This window comes from Ailuropoda melanoleuca, chromosome 4 (genome assembly GCF_002007445.2).
Source record: "Ailuropoda melanoleuca isolate Jingjing chromosome 4, ASM200744v2, whole genome shotgun sequence".
Taxonomy (NCBI): Eukaryota; Metazoa; Chordata; class Mammalia; order Carnivora; family Ursidae; genus Ailuropoda; species Ailuropoda melanoleuca.
This window is the reverse complement of record NC_048221.1, coordinates 24,965,424-24,988,805: the sequence shown is the minus strand read 5'-3', so window position 1 is coordinate 24,988,805 and position 23,382 is coordinate 24,965,424. Positions and strand designations below refer to the sequence as shown.

Here is a 23,382-nt window from a genome sequence, read left to right as displayed (position 1 = left end):
TGATATCATGATTATGGTGTTGGCTATGCTGGCTATGCTACTGTACACATTTGTTTATATTCATATAATTGTACAGTTAAAATTGGTGAATTTTATTGCATTTACATTTTATATTTCAATAAAGCAAAATTGTTAAAGTACTGATTAAGCTCTTTTCACTACTACACCAAAACCAGGTTCCCTTTCTTCCTGGGAAGACCTCCTCCTCCCTTCAGATAGGTTCAACAGATAACCACCATCACTACTGCAGATACTACTTAAAAATTCTTGGTCTGCATTTACACACACACACACACACACACACACACACCCCACACAGGAAATCTACATTGTTATATTGTTTTACAATACTTAGTCATTATTTGACATTTTCCACTAACAGTATCTTGGAGACCTTTTCATTAGAATTTATAATTCTACATCATTCTAACTTCCAATAGTATTATGTTGTATGGATATAATTTATTCAGCCATTCCTCTGTCACTCAACCATATTTGAAAGTCATGGTGTGCCAAGCCCAGGGACTATAATGGCATAGGAAAACAGATTTGAGTCCTGCCTTCTCAGTGCTTTCAGACAAGTGGGGTAGGGAGGAAGATTGTCAATAATATTATATGTGAAACCAAACCTTTAAGAGTGGTTATGATTCTTTGAGCCTGAGTAATTCATCTCGTGAGATCAAGAAAGTATTTTCCAAGGCAATTAAACTTTTAATCAGATCTGAAGGGTGGGTGATAATGACTTAACTAAGGTAGGGGGACCTACTAAACCTGAACTGCACCAACGGTATACAGGAAATATGGGGATATGGCAAAAATTATGGGGAATGTGCTTAAAAAATTTTTTACAAGATGTATATACCTCATTTTGTAATCAGAAAAACATTAAAATCATATTTAGAATGAGAAGGCTTTCCACTTTCTTAACATAAGGAATTAAGTTTTCCATGCTTCAGGAAGAGAAATGACACAAGAAAAGCAACCCTTCCTCGTTGGCTTCTCTTAAAAAGCTGCACTACTTGATGAACACATCTCGGAGCTCTCTAGTCTTGACACAGGATTAGGGATATTACGACCGGGAGTGGAGGGGTCCATACGTCTAGGCCACAGCCTATACGTCTGCACTACTTTTAACCACTTATCTCCTGGGTAAGCAAGGCCCTTCTTCACCTCTCCGCTAGGGCAAGTGTCTGATCCGGCGCACGAAACGTGTACCGTCCTGGACCGGGGAATCCCCAGCGCTCAAAGTGTTTGAGAGCAGGACGCTCAAAGGGCAGGAAAAACCCAGCTTCACTTCCTAACCCACAATCCACAGAGGGCCTTTCCGGAAGTAAGAACTACAACCTCCTGGATGTATTTACCCGAGCTGAAGCGTTTCGCTTAGAACCTGATTGGAAGTGACCAACTGAAGCATTGTGGGACTTTGTCCGTCTCCCAGTACGCATGTGCTAATTGGCTTCGCCCCGCTGGTCCACGTCCGGGAGATGACGGCGGCCAGAGAATCGCGTCGGCGAAACTGGCCAATCCCTTTCGTGCGCAGGCGCAGTGGTTCGGCCAGCACCGGAAGCGCAGGGGGTTGGGGCGACGGTGACGCGATTCTGTCCGCGTTGGAGGGGCCGGGCCGCAGCTGGAGTCGCCGCGGCTACCGCGTGACGTGGCATAGCAGAAGCCTAAAACGCCAGACTCGGAGCTGCCGCGCCAGTCGTCGAGCAGGTCCTCACCCCGTTAGTTCTTGTTTCGGAGCTTCGTCCGACACGCCGGCTAGCGAGCCGTCTCTGCCGCCCTCTTTCTTTCTCAGCTCCTCTTCCTTCGCTTAGTTTGTTGGGAGCGTGAAAGGAGAAGGCCCGGGGACGCCCCAAAACCCCTTCTGCTCCTGCCCATCGCAAGTGCCACTACTGCCATGGGCCTCACCATCTCCTCCCTTTTCTCCCGCCTCTTCGGCAAGAAGCAGATGCGTATTTTGATGGGTGAGTGAGGGCCCGACAACCGAGGGCAGGCCCCAGTGGCGATCGGGTAGAGCCGGGTCTTAATGCTTGGGACGGCCTCCGGGCCTGTTTGTCCCTCCGCCCGCTGTGGTGGGGGAGGGGCGGCGGGCTCGGGGTCAGGAGGAATTCTTAAGGGGGAACAATGGGGCGAAAGGTGGGCGGTCGCCCCAGATCTAAGAGGCCGGACGGGCCGCGGGACAGGGTTTCTTCCTTCTGGCTTTGGCTTTCTCTCCTTGATCTTACTGAAAGCCAGACAAGATTGGGCGGAGATGTGGGGGAAGCGAACTCTTCTGATCTCGCTAAGCCCGGAAGACACTGGCGAGGCCCATTCTGAGAGTGCGGTCTGGCTCCCTCTTCTCCGGTGCGGGTAGCGTTCAGAACGGAGGCAGAACTACTCCAGCCTTCCTCCTCCCCCTTTCTGCTCCGTGTACACACTGCGCACTCCACTCGTATGTGGAGCGAGCGGTCGCCGGGAGCCCGGAGTCGCCCGGGGCAGGAAGTGACCAGGCCCAGAGCGGTGGCAAGAGAGCACCCTTGGTTTCGGAAGAGTCCGGAGTCCTCAGCGCTTTCTTCGCCAAACTTCGCTCTGGATTCCACTTTATATTCTTTTCCTTATTAATGTCCCTGAAAACTGAGTTTATCTTGAATCACCTTTTGGCCACTCTCAAAAACGAAATATGTTTGGTTTACTGTCTTTGGTTTTCAAACTAATTTTTATCTACCTGGTTATGGTTTAATGAAAAAACTTCTAAAGCTAATTTTTTAAGCCGATAACAAATTTCCAGTAATTGAACATTGTGACCCTTAATTTTAGGGTAGCCTTGCTAAATAATAATTACAAAGGGGTTTTTTTTTTTAAAAATTCTTTTGGAAAACAGGCTTTAAAAAAAACTTCAGCGCCAGTTTTGTTTTTTATTCAGCTGAGGGAGAAGGAAGGGGCTTGTCACTTGGTTGACGTAAGCAACCCCTCCCCCATATTACTGTGAGTAGTCTCTGCATCACAGCTAAGCTCTGTGGACCTCAATAATGCAAAAAGGAGCTCCTCTAATTTAAACGTTGAAACTTGTTGGTTCATTAGAAGCTTGTTTTTTAGAGTGAGGAGGAAAAGTTATATTTTCTAGTTCTACTACCATTGAAAGTTTTCCAAAGCAAGATTCAGTAGTAATTCGAGGTGTATGAAGATTACGCATTTAATTCATCTTTTCCTCTTAACTGTTATATCTAGCTTCTTCACAATTCATGGAATTGTTGTTAATAATTCATTCATAAAGTCAAAATGTTTTCTCTATAAAAGATTTTTAGACTTCATTTATAGAGACAATTTTTAAAGGAGGGCAAGCATATTAAGTTTTTAAGGTGGCTGAAAATTGACAGTCTAAAAAGGATCTAAAGTCATTAGAAGGACTTTGGACTGTGATAAATGAATTTCCAGGCTGTTCCTTAAAGAAAGTAACTAGTACCTAGTTGTGTTCCAGGAAATGTACTATGTTGGTTTTTTTTACTTAAGATTTATTGTAAATGAATTGCTGTGTTCGTACCCTAGTCTTTTGTGATGGCTTAAAGTTTCAGAGGGAGAAGGTAGAGTTATGCTATAAGCACTTCCCTAAATTTACTATATTAGGGGAGCATTCCTCCCCACTTCCAAAAAATAACAACTGAAAGAAAATGGAAAAGTATTTAACTTTGTGCATTTTTGCAAGAGATAGAAGTCATGATTTGGAATTAACTTTTTTTATGTTAAATGTTTTATTACTCCAGTTTCCTATTCTTGTTTTGCTCTTTAATTTTGGAATAATCAGGTTTCCTTGATTAAAAACACTAAAGTCACCAGGTCAAGTTTTATAGTACTTCATCAAATGAAGCATAACCTTAGGAGGATATTGCATGGGTAGGGAAAGAGGTGATTTGGAAGTTTGATAGTTGATTTTTTTTGGTCTAGCTTTATGAAGTGACTGCATAAACAATCACTCTTAAGGTCTCTGCCCCTATTCAAGTTTAGAATTGAGTTAACGATTGCTTTTTTCATATTAATGTTCTCTGGCAAATATTTGCTCTTCCTTTTCCTTTGTGAGACTTACATAAAATTCATACCTTCTTGAGTCAGTGACTTTTTCAGAGTTTATCCTTTTAAAGTGTTACTGAAAGATAGCACTTAGCTCATGAGGTTGGTTTGCCGAATTACTGTGAAGTTTACAATTTTATTCCTACACCTGTTCTCCCAGAAGTTCAAATAATTTTAAAAGGTGTTTGAAGTTATAGTTTGTAGTTACCTAATTAAAAACCAGGGAAGTGTTTTAAATGTAATGTCACTTAAAGTACATCTTGAGAGACATTGTCTAGTTTCTTTGTTTTGTTTTGTTTAGAGGAGTCACTCATGTAATGATATTATTGAGCTTAAATTCAAAGATGGTCAGTTTCTATCTTAGATTTCTCATGTAGCCCTGCATTACTTTATTTTTAGACTGATCTTCAGTGTCTTGATCTGTGATAAGATGTAATTTTGGGAAATGTTTACATTGGGAAACACTAATGTGTTCTGTAGAGGAATTATTAATTCTAAGCTCTTTGAACTTGTAAGTTTTTGCCTATTGGAAGAAATTTTGCTTTTTAAAAGATTGCTAATAACAGTGTAATTCTGTATTGTCTTATATGTGACTGTGGTTTTGTGGGGACCGGAGAGGTTCCTGTTTGCCAATTTGAAAAATATTACTAATAATTTAAGTGAGCCTTCAAGCTAAAGAGTGGCATTTCATGCTTTTTCCCTAGCGTATTTTGTAAATACATTTATTATGTGATTTTTAATTTTTTGTCCTAAAAATAAGTCCTTTTTTAAAAATATGAAAAAAAATAAAGTAATAATTAACTATAATTCCACCATTTCACTGTTGTTAACATTTATTATATTTACTGTCAGGTTTTTAAGAGGAAATTGGTGTTCTCTCTTTTTGACTGATCTTATTATGAGCATTTTCTCAGGTCATTACTTGAAAACAGTTGGCAGCCTTTAAAAAAAAAGTCCTCTGATTAGTTATATGGTATGAGGAAACAATAGAAAAGGCAAAAATCTTTAGTTTGATGCTACAAGAAGTTGATGCAGCCATTTTTAGATTTACCCTCTGGCATTATTGCAAATGGCTTTCAGACTTTGATAATTTGCTGCTTATTAACACATAAAGTGCAATATTTCTTTTTTTTTTTTTTAAAGATTTTCTTTATTTATTTGACAGAGATAGAGACAGCCAGTGAGAGAGGGAACAAGCAGGGGGAGTGGGAGAGGAAGAAGCAGGCTCATAGCAGAGGAGCCTGATGTGGGGCCTCGATCCCATAACGCCGGGATCACGCCCTGAGCCGGAGGCAGACGCTTAACCGCTGTGCCACCCAGGCGCCCCAAGTGCAATATTTCTGATCTATTGGGTAGAAGTAAAACCTAAGCTTGCAATAATTTTTCTGTACACCTGGTAGCCACACTTTCAGTTTTGATGGTCATACTTCTGAGGAATTAGATAAAATACTAAGATACTGTGTGTCCACCAGAAAAACCTAAAGGCAAGATGGCTCTGGTATAGACTTAGGGGTTTTTTGGGTTTTGTTTTTAATTTTAAAAAATTGAGATGTAATTCACGTAACATAAAATTTATCCCTTTAAAGTGTACAGTTCATTGGTTTTACTATATTCACAAACTTGTGTCACCATTGCCAGTCCTTTTTTTTTTTTTTTTTTTTTTAAAGATGGCATGAAAGCGGGTGCGTGTTTGTGGGGAAGGGCAGAAGGAGAGAGAATCTTAAGCAGGCTCCATGCCCAGTGCAGAGCCCAGCGTGGCTCAGTCCACCACCCTGAGATCAAGATCTGAGCTGAATTAAAGAGTTGGGACGCTTAACTGACTGAGCCACCCAGGCGCCCCACCATCACCACTGTCTTAATTCTAGAACATTTTCATCAGCCCAGAAAGAAACTCTATACCCATTAGCGGTTAGTGCTCCCCTTCTTCCCCAGTTCTTCTGCAACCACTCATTGACTTTTAGTTTCTGTGGGTTTATCTATTCAGGATAGTTCACAAAATGTAATCATACAATGTGTCCTTTAGTGCCTAGCTTCTTTCACTTAGCATGTTTTAAAGGTTCATATTATGTGTCAGTACTTCATTCCTTTTTAAGGCTGAAGAGTAATTCCTTTCTATGGATATACCACATTTTGTTTATCCGTTCATCATTTGATGGAAGTCTGATTGCTTCCACTCTTTGACTGTTATGAGTAATGCTGCTGTGCACATTTGAAAACAAGTTTTTGTACGGACATATAATTTTAATTGTCTTGAGTAAATAAATACCTTGGAGTGGAATTGTTGGGTTCTGTGTTAACTGTATTTAACATTTTAAAGAACTGACAAAACTGTTTTCCAAAGCAGCTACACCACTCTACATTCCCATCAGCTGTGTCTGAGGGATCTAATTTTTCCATAAGACCTGGGATTTTGCATACCTCTTCTACTCCAATGATTCTGGGGACATTTCTGAACCTCAGATGCTGCGTTTGAAAAATGGAGGGTAGTTGTAAGGTATATATTACAAAAATGTATGGAATCACCTAGTGTGGTGCTCAGAACACAGTAAGCATTCAATTTAAATTATTTTTAAATAATTACGAAGTTGGAATTTAAACTTCCTTATAGAACATTGAAAGATAAAGGAAAACATGAAAAAGAAAAATAATCTATATGAAATTTTATCCACCTAAAAATACACTTTTTTCATCCCAGTCTCCTTTCTGTATTTTTTTACAATTTGAGATCACGGAATCTAGTGTCTTTAACTAAAAATATAAATATTTCTTGCTGCCACACTTTAGTAGACATACTTTTTAATGATTGGCTAAGAGTTTTGGGGTAGTTTTGTTGCTGTTAATACTTTGGTCAAAGTGCAGGTCCAGTTAAGAAGAACAAGTAATTCCAGTATATCTTTGAATACAGTGACTTGTTTATGGGGGTGGAAGGGAGGGGAGGGCATTACTGGAATGTACAGATTAGTCTTATCTTGGCTAGGTGAGAATTGGTTATAGTTTCATTTTGTGGAGAAAACTCACTGGCAAATATTGCGACATTAAGGAAATACGTACTTAAGAAATGACTGGAGTAGCACAAAATTGTTAGACCAACATGTTTTTAAGTTAAGAACTATATAATGAGTTTTAAGTGATGGTATACATTAATTTGTGCATCTTTAATCTCACAGTAGAAATTCCTTTTTTGAAAATTCTGGTTTGCATTTATATAGCACTGTTATTTTTTTGTGCAACTCAGAAGATACCTTCATGATTTTAGAATCTTGTATGTGGCTGTTAGCTATTTAACTGTTACCTTACAATTTTTATTTTAAAAATAACTTGCTTAGAAAGCCTTATGATTGCATTAGTTTGTAAACACTTTCTCCCCCCATTTTTCATTAAAAATAAATATGTAAAATATATTCAAGGTTCTTAAGGAGTCATCTTCCTAATAGATACATCAGGAAGTGTAACCAAGCCAACATATTAATAAAGGAAATCTACTTTGGATTTTTTTTTTTAGTGAGAGTAACACATGTTTATTGTGTGAAGAAAATTCTAATTTAGAAGTGGAATATTAGTTATGCACACAAACTGGTGTTAACAGTTTCATTAAAAACTGGGTTACCTCTATGCTTTTTTATAACTTAAAATAGTTATATAATAATTTGTCTTGGGTTTCTTTCATTGTCTGTCAGTATTTTTGGATTTAAATTGTTTTGGTGATGGTATAAGGTTCAGTTTTACTTCCAGTGAGGACTAGCATGTGCCATAGTTCTCAGAATCTAACTCATGTGGGGCGCCTGGGTGGCTCAGTTGGTTAAGTGTCTGCCTTCGGCTCAGGGCATGATCCCAGGATCCTGGGATCCAGTGCCGAAACAGGCTCCTTGCTCAGCGGGCAGCCTGCTTCTCCCTCTCCCTCTGCTGCTCCCCCTGCTTGTGCTCTCTTGCCCTCTGTCAAATAAATAAATAAAATCTTCAAAAAAAAAACACCCAAAAAACCTAACTCATGTTTTTCTAATCAGCATCTTAGTTTCACTTCTTCTGACTTGGGCTTAATCATATTTTGACTTAGTTACTTTTTTATTGATTTATTTTTTGTTTTTGAAAGAACTCTTGCAAGCGGGGAGGGGCATGAAATGGGAGAGAATCTTTTTTTTTTTTTAAGATTTTATTTATTTGGAGAGAGCACAAGCACGAGTGGGGTGAGGGGCAGAGGGAAAAGCAGACTTACTGCGGAGAAGGGAGCTGGATGCGGGGCTTGATCCCAGGACTCTGGTATCATGCTCTGAGCTGAACGCAGACACTTACCTGACTGAGCCACCCAGGTGCCCTGAGAATCCTCTTTTTAAAGATTTTTTTGTGAGAGAGAGGGAGAAAGAGTGTGCATGCGTGTGTAGACACACACACACACACACACACACACACAAGCAGGGGGCGGGGCTGAGGGAGAGAGAATCTTAAGGCCTCCGTGCTAAGCGCGGAGCTGGATGCAGGGCTCAATCTCAGGGCCCTGAGATGATGACCTGAGCCAAAACCAAGAGTCAGCTCCTTAACCAGCTGCACCACCCATGTGCCCCAGAGAGAATCTTAAACAGGCTCCACATCCAACACAGAGACCAACTCATCTCAATCCCACGATGCTTGACTGACTGGGTCACCCAGGTGCACCTTTTAACTTTGTTAAAAGTGAATTTTGCTTTATTTTAAAATTTGATGAAAATCACCCAAGAAGGACTTATTCTCTCAAGAGACAGCTGCTTTTTAAAAAATTTTGTTGTATTTAAATTCAATTAATTAACATATAGCATATTATTAGTTTCAGAGGTAGAGTTCAGTGATTTGTCAGTTGCTTATAACACCCAGTGCTCTGTAACGTAGAGACATATTGTTTTTCATATTGTTTTTCTTTTTTTTTTTAAAGATTTTTTTTATTTATTTATTTGACAGAGATAGAGACAGCCAGCGAGAGAGGGAACACAAGCAGGGGGAGTGGGAGAGGAAGAAGCAGGCCCATAGCAGAGGAGCCTGATGTGGGGCTCGATCCCATAACGCCGGGATCACGCCCGGAGCCGAAGGCAGACGCTTAACCGCTGTGCCACCCAGGCGCCCCCATATTGTTTTTCATATTGTTTTCCCCATCGTTTTCTGTATTTTTACTGATGTCAAACTTTTGTTACTTTTGTTTCTTTGTGTATATTTTAGAATTAGATTTTCTGAAAAATATATATATTTTTTTTTGGAATACTGTTCCATACTCAGAAAACAAAACACCTCCTGGTGCCAGTTGGTTTTTCTTGTGCCCATGAGTGAGGGCTTAGTTCACTCTGTCTAGTAAGTGTCATAGTATTTTGGAAAGAATCTCGGTATGAAGGAGTAGGGGACACAGTTTGATTAGAAGACACAGGATATGAAGACATGCATTGCCTGAGTGTACAGAGAGATCTTAAAGCTACCTTTGCAGGGTACAGAGCAGAAAAGGTTGTTACATGGGTAGAAGGGGTCTGAAATTGACTCTAACCTTTAGCTCTGTTTTGAACTGATAAAAGTTAAACTTTACTTGCACAGTAATGTAAATTACGTAAGTGTGGTGATTTCTGTGTGTTTTTTTAAAAACTTACTAGCATTTGTTTCATGTGCTAAGTCATGCTTTGATTTAAATATTTAAAAAGCATGCTTGCTTAAATCATGAATGAAGTTGAACTCATTTCAAAATCTGTGATAGCGTAAATCTAGATGGCCATATGTGATGTCGTTGGAACAATGATACATTCAGTGAGGTTGCTAGATACTGACCTTCCATTTAGCAGGGTTTGGCAATGTGGAATATGCAGATTTTGAGAGATTCATACTTAAAATAAGCATTTAATTTGCTCATCACTGTCACTGTAATGAAGTATATCCTCTTGTTCCAGGTTGGATTTTTTTTTTTTCCTTCAGAAACAAGCACATTCTTCCTTACTTGTATCTGCCTTAAAGGAATTGTTTTAAGAATTTAGACATTAGTTACATTGGAGATGAATATGATAAGGCCATTTTTTACAATCCAAATTAACCAATCTTTTGTTCTCATTTCTGTGCATTTGATAATAGGAATGGATTTAGGTAGGGGTAATACTGGCTTCATCTTCCTTTATTACCATTTAAGGATACTAGTGCATAGTTAACATTTTTTCAAGATAATTTTTATTCACTTGTTTTTATGTGTTCTCTGATTCAATTTGTAACTTGGGTTTTTAAAAATGATAGTAGTTCATAGAATTAATAAGATATTGAATTGAAAATATCTTAGATGAAATGATTTGATCTCCTAGTTTTACAGCTAATTTCTCTGGTCTTAGTTTCCTAGAGTGACTTGTTTAAAGACACTTATTAACTAATTTGTGGCAAAGCAAATCTACAGACTAGAGCCTGAGTCAGCCAGATACTCCTTTCTTTTCACTACTACATGCTGTCTCTCTAGGTCTAGAAAGAAAAATGGAAAGGCTTTCTGTAGCAAGTATTGCCCTTGGGGATCAGGAATGAAGTAATTTCATTTCTAACTCATTTGTGCTTTGACCAGTTGAGTTTTGCTTTCAGACTGTAAGTTTGTTGTAAAATTAATTCTTAGTTTGTGCTTTTGGTCTAGATTTAAAATCTATAATGTCTTTTTCTAGTTGGATTGGATGCTGCTGGCAAGACGACCATTCTGTATAAACTGAAGTTAGGGGAGATAGTCACCACCATTCCTACCATTGGTAAGAAAGTTTACAAATGACTTTAATTTATATCATAAATTTATATCATATAGCTTCCCCCTTTATCAGCATCACTCACTCGAGTGGTAAATTCGTTATAATGGTGAACCTCATTGACATAATCATCCAAAGTCCATAGTTTACCTTAGGGTTCACTCTTGGTGTGCATTCTCTGGGTTTGGACAAGTGTACTATGGCATATATCTATCATTATAACTGGCTTAGGTTTTTTCAGTTTGTTTCTAGTAGGTTCTTAAAAAGCAGTTCTGAGAGAACTCCACAGTAAGGGATTTTATTAATACCATTTTGCCCAAGTGTCTTTTTTTTTCTTTGTAGGCTTTAATGTGGAAACAGTAGAATATAAGAACATTTGTTTCACAGTATGGGATGTTGGTGGTCAAGATAAAATTAGGCCTCTCTGGAGGCATTACTTCCAAAATACCCAGGTAAGGAATGCTATACAGTTTGTATAACTTTTCTTTATATGTTTTTCTTTTGATATCTACTATTTAACTGGGTGTTGGTGTTCTTATCACGACTTACATGTTCTTCAGTGAACTCTCTCAAGCCTTTGAAGGCTAAATTAACCAGGGTGGGAGAGTTACTTAGCCATCATGACAGTGTTTTGGAAGATTAGGTGGAGGTGGTTCTCAAGATTGAATTAGGTGTCTCATCAGTAGTTCTGTTTGTTTCGTTCTTAGTCTAGAAAGTAAGGTATGTATAACTTTCTGTCATTTAAATTTTTAAAGAATAAAAAGCAATTAATAGTGGTTCATTTAGCCCAGTTAAGTGTTTACCTTATTAAAATACATTAAGAAAAAAAATACATTAGGGTGCCTGGGTGGTGTTGTCAGTTACACATCCAACTCTTGGTTTCAGCTCAGGTTGTGATCTCAGGGTCATGAGATAGAGCCCTGTATTGGGCTCTGCGCTCGGTGTGGAGTCTGCTTAAGATTCTTTCCCCCTCCTTCTGCCCCCTCCCGCTCGTTCTCTCTCTCTTTCTCTTTCTAAAATAAATAATAATGTAGATTTAATGTAGATCCATTTATTGATTTGTAAGGTGTTTTTATATTATGTAGTATATACAATAGTGGGATGGGAGAGACCTTAGTAATCCTGTGAGCAGGAGTTCTTGAATTTGGCTGCATATTAGAATCAGCTGGGGAGCTTTAAAAAAATTTAAAAAATTAAAAATCCCAAAGTGTTGATCATTAGCTCCATACCAATTGAATTAGAACCTCTAGGGATATAAACTAGTTATCAGTAAGGCTTCTCAAACTTTGATGTGCATATGAATCACCTGGGTATTTGTTAAAATACGGATCAATTTAGTAGGGCCTGAGATTCTGCATTTCTAGTAGGTTTTCAGGTGGTGGTGGTGGTGGTGGTGCTGGTTTAGGACCTTACTTTGAAGAGCAAGGCCCTGGTATGATGTTTTTCAACAGCAGCACTGTTGACATTTTGGGCTGAGTAACTGCTGTTGGCGAGGGAAGGTCTTCTGCATTGTAGGATGTTTAGCAGCATCCCTGGCCTCTACCCACTATGTGCCAGTAGGAAACCCTACCCCAACCCAGCTGCAGTAACAAAAATATCTCCACATACTGCAAAATATCCTTTGGGGCCAAAATTTCGCCCCCTTGAGAACCATTGCTCTCATCTAATTCTTATATAGGAGCAAGCTGAAGCTTGGAATGACTTACTAGGACTGGAGAGGTGGTTCTTGTTCTAGATTTCTCTTTAACCTCATTCCAACTCAGTTGTGTTTTCTGCCACAGGAGAGGTTTCTCATCAGTTTTTGTTTGCTACTGGAGTTGATAAATACATTTTTTAAGTAATGTGTGATGTTACAAGCACTTCATATGTTTAAGATCTGTAGATGCCATTCTTGTTCTTCAACTCTTAAAACATAGTATGCAGGTGAGGTATATTGCCACCAGGTGGCAGTGAATGCCCTAGGTGAGTTGGCTGGAACTACCAGATTTAAGTAGTGTGCCCTGTTAAATAAATGGCATGCTTTTTTTTTATTAAAAATTAGAATATTTCTGTCCGTTAGCTGTGGTTAGAAAAGCTATTTTCATATGAGTCACATGCTTTAAAAAACTTTATTTTGGAAATTGTCAAATGTACACAAAAGTAGAATAGCATATAAACTTCTGCATATCTGTTACCCAACTTCAATTATTAGGATATGGCCAATATTGTTTAATTGATGTTTCTTTCTAATGTACTTCACCTTTTGGATTATTTTAAAGTAAGTCATAGTCATTTCATTTAGGGAACCTGTTTTTGAAGTAAAATTAGGGACAAAGTAAAACTTCGCTAATCCTCAATTTGTAATTCTTGACTAAGAGTAACCCTAGTCTTATCCTAGATTTTTTTAGAATGCTTTGCAATGAACTTTTGAGTTCTCTTTTTTTGGTGGGGGGGGAGTAGAAAGCGGGTGCCTGTGGCGGGAAAGGGGTAAAGGGTGAGAGGGGAGGGAGAATCTTAAGCAGACTCCATGACCACCATGGAGCCCAGCGTGAGGCCCAGTCTCTCAGAACCCTGAGATCATGATCTGAGCCCAGATCAAGTGTTGGACACTTAACTAACTGAGCCAGTCAGGTGCCCCATTTACTTTTGAATTCTTAATTGAGATTAGACCGGTTCCTGGCCTCTTTGGATCACCTTATAATCAAAAGTCCCAAGTACTCCTTCCTAGAAAACTCATGTCTCCAGGGGAAAGTTTTATGTGTTATCTGATGTAATCTCAGCTAAGCTCTTACACCAGCTTTTCTAGCATTCCTAATTAGTTCTATTAGCTATAAGATTGAAAAGAAATGAATATTGTTTAACCATGCTTCTAACTTAACAAGCCAGGACAGAATGTTTATTGTAGTAAATTCCTCTTCCCTTATTAGATAATTCCAATTATTTTGCTGTTCTAAGTAAGTAAATACTTGGCCTTCTAAGCAGTCTTTTCTTAAGGTAGCCAAACTTACATGTAGAATCCTAGCTTTTCTACATTGTTGATTCTCGGTTGTCCCAGGAAATGAATAACTTTGAATTTATTACTGAAATACTTCTTTCTCTCAGTAGTGTTACTTTGGAACTGATAGCATTATTTACATTTTAAACAATAAAAATGGATCATTAGTAGTCCAGATAAAATTAGATCTCTTTTGGAGGCATTGCCTCTTCTAGAGGGATAGATTTTAAAAAGGAATAGCTTTTGGAACAGGAGGGAAAGGAGGAGACAACATTTACTAAATGCCTGTGATAAACCATGTGCAATACTAGATGCTTTTATACCCGTATGATTACATTTAACAGGCTTATAAAGTTGGCTGGCATGGTTTTATTTTTATAGAAGAGGAGGCATGTTCTGGGATTAGGTCATTTATGTAATACGTAGTCTTGAGATTTGAATTTGGGTATCTTTCTGTCTGTCATACTGGCTGTCATAGCACCAAAAGTATTTTCAAAGGTTAGGATGTTTAAAATGATGGTTTCCAGAAGAGAAAGGAAATGGGTTTGAAATTTGCTAGACCAAAGGAAATTATCATTTAATAACCATAGCTTAAAATAAATATTAGGTACCCTGGCAAGCTCAGTACTGTGATGGTACTGAGGGGTAAATACAAAACGAAGTAGCTCTTTGCCCTAAGTGGATTTTATGCCTTTGGTAGACTTAATCTAGTTATTTATATAAATAAGGAAGCACAAGACAGTTTGTGATTAAGTGACACATAATCAAAAAATACTTCAGTGGTCAGGGTTGTGGGGAAAATAATATTTAAAGTAATCACTTTAGTATTAATAGGAATAGATTTTAACAAAGCTATCAAGGTAATCTGCCCTCTCTCTCCAGTTGAAAATTCTGTACTTATTTGGAAGTTTTTAGAAGTCTTAACTAATTGTTTCCTTAATTCCATTTCTTTTCTACAGTAGAATTCTAGTGTTTTTGAATATCTCTAAGAATGGTTTACTACTTTTCTTTTTGTTAAGAATTTCGAATTTGGGGGCACTTTGACCTTGCTGACTCAGTCTGTAGAGTGTGTGACTCTTGATCTCGGGATCGTGAGTTAAAGCCCCACATTGGGCCTAGAGTTTACTTAAAAAAATAAAAATAAAAGAATTTCTTATTTGATCAAGTCAACAACATTGTGGAGCAGGGCTGACTTTTCCATAAGAACCTACAAAAACTAGTTTGTGTGCCCCCCCCTTTTTTAAACACTTTGTGCATTCCGTTAGCTGAATATGCTAATTCAGTAAGTAAATTCATGCATCTTTAGGATCTTTGGTTGATTCTTTTTCCTTTTGTTCCCACTTAGTGACCATTTTGTTACTTGCACTTATCTGCACTTAACGTGGAGGGAAGAGGGATAAGATTTATTCATGATGTAGTTGAGAAAAGTGATCAGTTGGTTAAGAGTAAGATTTTTTTTTTAATTAATTAATTTATTTAGAGAGAGACATGTGCATGTGAGTGGGAGAGGGGCAAGAGAGAGAGGGAGGAAAAGAATCGCTAGCAGATTCTGTGCTGAGTGTAGAGCCCCATGTGAGGCTTGATCCCATGACCCTGAGATCATGACCCGAGCCGACATCAAGAGTTGGATGCTCAACCAACTGAGCCAGCCTGGTGCCCCTACATTTTTTTTTTTTTTTAATAGCATGAGTTAAAATCACAAATAGTGTTCAAATCTATTTTTAGTACTTAGGGCCCTGTTCTTTTCCTTTTTTGTTTTAATAAGGAGACCTTATCTTCCTAACGTTTAACTCAACATGGTTCTTCTTCTTGTACTTATGTTTGATGTTTAGTGTCTCATTTAAGGTTAACTGTTGCAATTTATTTAAACAATTTTTCCCCAGGGTCTTATTTTTGTGGTAGATAGTAATGACCGTGAAAGAATTCAGGAAGGAGCTGAAGAGCTGCAGAAAATGGTAAGAATGTTTATTAAATTTATTATTTCCAAGATGTGTTTTTCAAGGTGACAGTGGTGGTGTTAGTGGTTGGTACATCTTACTGTGATTAGATTACACAAATGAATTGTTTCAGAGTTAGAAAGAACCTTGAGAAACTGTCATCACAGGTTCTTAAGAATGCACATAAAATCTATAGAGCATTTTAAAAAACACACAGAAGAGTAGCTACATCATTAAGTTGGGAGGAAGGCTCAGCTTGTTTTTGGCGTGCTCCAGGGCTGACATGTCTCTGGTTGAGGATGTTTCCATTAGTCCTTTTAGTTAATAGATAAAAGGTCCATAGTTTTGGAACTTTTGTGATCTAGGAATCTTGGTTCAAATCCCTTGTTCCAAGGTCATTGGGTTTGGTTTTCTCTATTCTGTACCTATGTAATATATACTTTGAAATGTTTCATAATGGTAGCCATGATAAAGAATTCCACCTGAAGGTAATAGAATTTTGATTGATGATGGTATTTTGGCTTTGCCATGTATCATTGTTTTCATGTACAGTTGACTCTTGAGCAACGTGAGGATTAGGAGTGCCTGCTCACGGCCCACCCACATGTGTACAGTTGAAAATCCACGTATAACTTGAGTCCTCAAAAACCTAACTACCGCTTTTGCTGGCCACGGGTTAGTGGCAGGAATATTGCCTCCTGAGGCCGTGCCTTCCCATCCTAGGTGGCACTTCTTTGTGCTAGTCATAATTGACTGCAACCCAAAGAGCAAGCAGCCGCCAAGCTCTCCAGCTCTGGAGTGGGAGACAGGGAGGCTGGCCAGCACAGGTCCCTGGTGTCCAGGTGGTGCATCCTAAGGACCGGTTGACCCTGCTGCTCAGGCTGAGAGCACAGACAAAGCGATAACTCTTGGAATGTAAGTCAGTGGTTGATGTAAATGGAGGAAAAACTCCAGAACAAATCATGCAAGATAAGCAAATTGAAGACCTGGAAAATGAAATTGAAGGATTAAAAATAGCTTTTGAAATGAAACAAGCTTGCATTAGAAGGTTTGCAACTTTCAACTGCCCTTAAAAACTTGGAGAAAATTAACCCCAAGTGTGCTCATGGGTAAAATGTAACATGTATTAAAGCTAAATTAATAATGAAATCATACCAGGAATCTTGGAATTTGGAGGAAAAACTGCTTGACAAGTTGGAGAGAAGAGATTATAATTAAGACAAGCTTTAGAAATGATTTACAAGAAATGTTTAGAACAAATGTTTAGAAAAGGTTTTAGGAATATAGACTGAAAAGAGCAAACAGATGAATTCGGACAATATGGGAAATTCAGATGAGATAAAGACCATACCACAAAACCTACAAATGGAGATACAGATTACTAAAGTTATTCAATATGTGTTCCAGAACCTCATTTTAGGGAGTAAAGGCAATTGGGCAGAGGATTTTGCCTTTAATGAAACCAGTCTCGCCGTGATCTAATAATTCTATTTTGTCATTTTTTGTTTTGGTCTTTGATATGTCATTTAAATAGCATATTCAAATAAAATTCTTTTTAGTGTTTTTGGAATTGTTCTAACACTAATTTTTTTTGTGGCTTAATAGTTTAACATGGAATCTGTCGTTTTAAATATGATAATTAAAGTGACTGGCATACTTGAAAAGAATCTGAAAATCTTCTAATCCAGCTTTCCACTGAAGGTGGACATTTTTTATGCAACATTCCTGGCGGTCCCTTCTCTCATTTGGAATACTTCTATGCATTTGTCAGTCAACTAAAATATTAGAAAAATTGGAAAAGGATATCCACATCTTGATTTTTTTTTCCAACTGTCAGTTGTATATTACTGAAATAAATCTCATTTTAGACTTAATCTCTCAAACAAAAAAACTGCTAATAGCTTAACTCTTGCCCTTACCGATAACACTTAATTAACATATAATTTTGAATGTTATATGTATTACATATTGTATTCTTACAATAATGTAAACTAGAGAAAAAAATGTTACTAAGAAAATTATAAGGAAGAGAAAATGCATTTAGAGTAATGTACAGCAAAACGTCCATGTTTAAGTTGACCCACATAGTTCATACCCATGTGTTCAAGGGTCAGTGGTATTTATATTGTAAAAATTTGTTGAGGAACCTTGCTAGAGGTAACCTTATCATGGTTTCAAACTTGGATAGCCATAAAATATTTACTGAAATGAAATCTTAATTCTCATGCATTGCTTCTAAGACTATATTGCATTTTGTAAAACTGTTGTGCCAGTGTATGTGTAACCAAGTCAATGGTAGTTTGTCCGAGGAGTTAAATAACACCCCTTCTACTCTTTTTGTAAACAGCTTTATTGAGGTATAACTCATATACCATAAACTTCACTCATTTAAAATTGTAAGTCATTGGTTTTTAGTATACAGAATTGTGCAAACATCACCACAATCTAATTTTAGAACATTTTTATTGACCCATAAAGAAATTCTCTAGAACTATTAGTATTTATTCCCCATTTCTTCCCCCAGTCCACCCCAAACCCCTAGCCCTTATGACCACTAATTTACTTTATATGCATATGCCTATTTTAGGCATTCATATAAATAGAATCATACAATATGTGGTCTTTTTAAACTTTTTGTTGCTTTTCACTTAGCATAAATTTTTAACACTCATCCGTGTTGTAGCATGTGTCAGTACTCATTCCTGCCAGCATCTACTCTTTTTTTTTTTTTTTTTTTTTTTTTTTTTTTTTTTTTTTTTTTTTTTTAATTTTTATTTTATTTTTTTTGACAGAGATAGAGACAGCCAGGGAGAGAGGGAACACAAGCAGGGGGAGTGGGAGAGGAAGAAGCAGGCTCATAGCAGAGGAGCCTGATGTGGGGCTCGATCCCATAACACCGGGATCACGCCCTGAGCCGAAGGCAGACGCCCAACCGCTGTGCCACCCAGGCGCCCCACCAGCATCTACTCTTGTATTTACTTTTATTTGTTATTGTATTATTACTTATTATTTACTCTTATATTATTTATTATCATAGTCTTATGTTATTCTTGTATTTTTTCACGATACTGCCAATGCCCTAATTTTGTATTGTCGTCTTACTGTTGTCTAGTCCTGCTGGCTGAAAAGGAGTAAAAGTCCAAGAAGAATCCTCTACTACTGAGTACCATAAGATTCTGCCATAAATATTTATTTCCATGTGTGTTTCTTGTCCTTGCCAATCCTCTTAATGGATGATCATGAAAGCTGAAATGAATGATTTACCTTAATGGAGTACGGGGTGATTGGCTTGAAAAATAGTTTGCATTACTTGAAAGGCATATTAATTATTTGCTTGGAATTTAAAAATTGAAGGATATGAGATTTAAGTGTGCCTGAACTTTATGTAGTGAAATTAGGTTGGTGTTTAATAACATATTTAATGTTGAATAAGCGGTATATACAGGAAGACAGTGTTTTACCTAGTTTGTCTCAGTGATTGAGTTCCGATTTATTGTTAACATTGTAGCTTTTATTTTCAGCTTCAGGAAGATGAGTTGCGAGATGCAGTGTTGCTGCTTTTTGCAAACAAACAGGATTTGCCAAATGCTATGGCCATCAGTGAAATGACAGATAAATTAGGTCTTCAGTCTCTTCGTAACAGAACAGTAAGTATTTGGAGGCTCTTTTTAACCTCCTGACTATTAGAATTAATGTAATTGTTTAAGGAAGTATTCACTTTAGGGGCGCCTGGGTGGCTCAGTCGTTAAGCGGCTGACTTCGGCTCAGAGCGTGATCCCAGAGTTCTGGGATCGAGTCCCACATCAGGCTCCTCCGCTGGGAGCCTGCTTCTTCCTCTCCCACTTCCCTTGCTTGTGTTCCCTCTCTCGCTGGCTGTCTCTCTCTGTCAAATGAAGAAATAAAAAATCTTTAAAAAAAAAAAAAAAAGGAAGTATTCACTTTAAGTACATATTAAGGAATTGTCCTTTTTGAACAGATAATGAGCACATCATTAAAAAAAATACAATAATATACTCTGTTTACAGACATGAGCCCTTTCAGGCTTTTACAAATGTGTGTTCAAGTTTTAAACTATGTTAATATCTTCTCCTTTTTTTTTTTTTCTTTTTTTTTTTAAAGAGGGAGTAGAGGGAGAGAGAGAATCCCAGGCAGGCTCCACAGCCAGTGCAGAGCCCAACATGGGGCTCAGTCTCAGGAACCTGAGATCATGACCTGAGCCAAAATCAGGAGTCGGACACTTAATTGACTGGGCCACCCAGGAGCCCCTCCTTTTTTTAACTTTTAGTATTTATCCCTTAAGGATCCAATGTTTAGATACCTTTATTTCATTTGATTTTTGTTAACTTCATCCTCAAAACATTTAGGATCAATAAAGATGTACTTTATGAGAATTGTATAATCTAAAGATTATTGATGTTAATTTTAATTTTGTATCTTTTAAATAGCTCTGTAGTAAGTATTTTATAATTTGGTTTTCTTATTAAAACTGCAGTATTTTTGCAGCCATATTTTAAATATTCTTGTTTTATACTGTTTGCCTTTTAACATCCAAAGCTTGTGAACTATCCTTACGACATTAAACAAGTTTTGAGTTTAAAAATTAAAAGAAATATTATACTTGTTCTCCAGTAGCTTGTTTTAGATCAGTGGTTTAAATACTGGCAAAACACAATATACTGTTTTATATATAGAGATGATATCACAAACTTTAGTGTGGCTTGTGCTTTACAATGGTTTTCCACTAAGTTGTCAGTAAGGCAGATATTGTGCTAGGGCAATAACTGTATAGGCTGTTTGAGATGTCCTAGGCTGATTTAAACAAGTTAAACTGTAAATGATACCAGTTTCCAGTGCTGTGAAGGTAAGAATCTTTACCTTTAACCAGCCTTTTAGGTTACTGGGGTGTTTGGTATTCAAATAATAATTGGCAGTGTGGTATACTTGCATTAACCTTGTAATATTAAAGCAAGTTCTTTATTGTAAGGCAAAATAACACGGATCAGTAAAGAAAAATGATAAAATAAACTATCCTTAAAGGTAATTAAATTGCTTTCTAGATCTTTTTCTTGCTCTTAACATTTCATGGCATTTCATACAGTTTCTGTTACCATCTTAAAAAGTGAAACTTTTTGGAATGCATGAAACTAAAGATAGTGAAATTATCTGAAAAGCTTGCCTCCAATATCAACAGCTCCTACTCTTCAAAATTTTGCCTCCTGTACTCTGAACTTAGTTTTATGGGAAACAAAAGAGGGTTATAAGGACCCTGGTGGGTACTTAATTAGTTACTAATCTTCCTATGAATGTTCTTTTCAGATTAAGGAGTAGATTGTTGATTAAATGTAATGAATGGGTAGGAGTAGCTTTAAATGTGACAGGAGTTTTGTGAGAAGCATGTAAGAGAACACTTACAATCTATACAGTTACTGAGATTATTAAATATAAGAGTAATAGATGTAAACTGGTTTTACTCCTTTTCCCTATATGTTAATTTTTTGTTTCCTTATTAACTGCTGACTGAATATTATCCTTGGGCAGTTGGGGGGAAATACTTAATTTGCCAATTAAGATATTTTAAAGACTGGTTATATGTAGTCTTTTGTTAATCAAGTATTTTCTTGTTCTTTCTTTACAGTGGTATGTTCAAGCCACTTGTGCTACACAAGGAACTGGTCTGTATGAGGGACTTGACTGGCTGTCAAATGAGCTTTCAAAACGTTAAATGAAACTGGATATCTAACCAAGGACACATTTGATAGAATTGGTATAGGCTTGTTACAACAAAATTAGTTTGCATCTTGGTTATTAAACAGTATCTGGGACTGGTTTGGGCAGAATATTACAGCGTTTAAACTTATTTTGTTGCCAATTATTGTTTACCAAGTATAATATTGCTATTTAGCAATATGCTTGGTTTTAAAGAAATTCTCCTTAACTTGGGAAAAAAGTATCCTCTTTTAATTTTAATTCCCTTAAGCCTAAATGCCTGGACATAGCTATTGTGACACCTTTAAATAAATCCATTTTGAATGTTTTTTGAGCCCACAAGAAATAATGTTTTAAAGTTATTCCCTTGCTACTTTACTGATACCTTTATCATTCCTGGGACAGTCTGCTGATTTAAAAAATGTAGCATTCCATTTGTATTTATTTTTCTCCCTTGCCAAAAAGATTTTCTAATACTGCTTGTACCAGCCAGGGAAATGCTCCAAAACACTATTCAGATCTCTTGCACTGAGGAAATTATATTTTCCCCTCTTATTGAATCCTGGCTTTCATCAGCCAAGCTTACCTTAGTGTGGTTTGGATTTGATAGCTAATTAGTTCTGTGCTGGTTGCAAAGAGTTCATATTGAGATGATTTTTAATACCCAGCAGATTGTCTTCCTTTATATTGTATCTTTTTTATGTTGCATGTTGCTTTTTGGTATCAGCCTGACTCTTTGCCCAGTATATGATAGTTCTGCTGATGTTTTTTTGTTTATTGGTGAACATATCTTCATTAAGAGTTTTTGGAAAACTCATCAAACTCAGTTTTCTTCATAACCCATTTGGAATTATTCCTAATAAAATGATAAAAATATGTAATTGTGTGTGTTCTTTTTGAGTCTTGAAGATATTTGAAATATTTTCTTATTTAGCGAAGTTAATTTGCATATATTACATTTTGTGAACAATAATACAGGTCTCTGAGTTTACTGATTGTTTAAATCAGAAATAAGGTATGGGTCACTGTCATGTATATAGCAGAGTGGGGAGTAACTTCAAAATTTTAGTTTTCTATAGTAAAATAGAATCTGACACTGTACATTCCTAAACTCAGATCAAGAGTTAAAAGCTGTAATAGGGGTGCCTGGGTGGCGCAGTTGTTAAGCATCTGCCTTCGGCTCAGGGCGTGATCCCGGCGTTCCAGGATCGAGCCCCACATCATGCTTCTCCACTAGGAGCCTGCTTCTTCCTCTCCCACTCCCCCTGCTTGTTCCCTCTCTCGCTGGCTGTCTCTCTCTGTCTAATAAATAAATCTTTAAAAAAAAAAGGTGTAATAAAATGAACTGCCCAGAAAGCATGTATGCATGTGTTTGTTTCACAGCTAATGTTAGTTAAAAAAATGCAAGTGCTGTTTGCGCGGCAGAATGCAGGCTGTTGGTGATGCTGCTCTCCTACGTCAGGGAGTTCACAAGCACTTTCGGTTTTAGCTCCACATACTTAGAACTTCTGCGGAGAGCTGAATGTAACGAATTCTTCGTTAATAAGGCAATATAGGTGTATATACATCATTAACTACATTTATGAAGTTACTGAGGACTCGATAACCTTATGAGTAATTTAGTTTTTGTCTATAATGTTTTATGTATATTACAAATCTTTCAAATACTTAGTGGCTTGTATAGCTTCACATAAATTTTTTTTATTTTGATTTTTTTATTAATTTTTATTTTGTTATATTAGTCACCATACAGTACATTCCCAGTTTTTGATGCAATGTTCCATGATTTATTATTTGCGTGTAACACCCAGTACACCATGCAATATGTGCCCTCCTTAATACCCATCACTGGCCTATCCCAATCCCCCCCCGCCGAAGCTGCCCTCAGTTTGTTTCCTAGAGTCCATAGTCTCTCATGGTTCATTCCCCCTTCTGTTTACCACCCCTTCATTCTTCCCTTCCTAACCAATCTTCCTATTTCTTATGTTCCATAAATGAGTGAAACTAT

The 23,382-nt window shown here is 37.4% G+C and overlaps 1 protein-coding gene and 1 pseudogene across 1 annotated transcript; both read left to right on the top strand.

The window, feature by feature from the left end:
- The first annotated feature begins 1,577 nt into the window (after window positions 1–1,577).
- On the top strand, window positions 1,578–22,255 carry ARF4 (ADP ribosylation factor 4). The gene is made up of 6 exons (XM_011231373.3): window positions 1,578–1,967; window positions 10,683–10,763; window positions 11,100–11,209; window positions 15,615–15,686; window positions 19,190–19,315; window positions 21,304–22,255. The coding sequence occupies exons 1-6, from the start codon at window positions 1,901–1,903 to the stop codon at window positions 21,388–21,390; spliced, it is 543 nt and encodes a 180-aa protein (XP_011229675.1). The 5' UTR covers window positions 1,578–1,900; the 3' UTR covers window positions 21,391–22,255.
- LOC109490503 lies at window positions 16,418–18,377 on the top strand (annotated as a pseudogene).
- Window positions 22,256–23,382: the final 1,127 nt, after the last annotated feature.

Excerpts from the sequence above, each read along its gene's own strand:
- ARF4 (XM_011231373.3), top strand. The coding sequence starts at position 1,901 with ATGGGCCTCACCATCTCCTCCCTTTTCTCCCGCCTCTTCGGCAAGAAG. Across the intron at positions 1,968-10,682 it reads GCAGATGCGTATTTTGATGG|TTGGATTGGATGCTGCTGGC; the intron begins GTGAGTGAGGGC and ends GTCTTTTTCTAG. Across the intron at positions 15,687-19,189 it reads CTGAAGAGCTGCAGAAAATG|CTTCAGGAAGATGAGTTGCG; the intron begins GTAAGAATGTTT and ends TTTTATTTTCAG.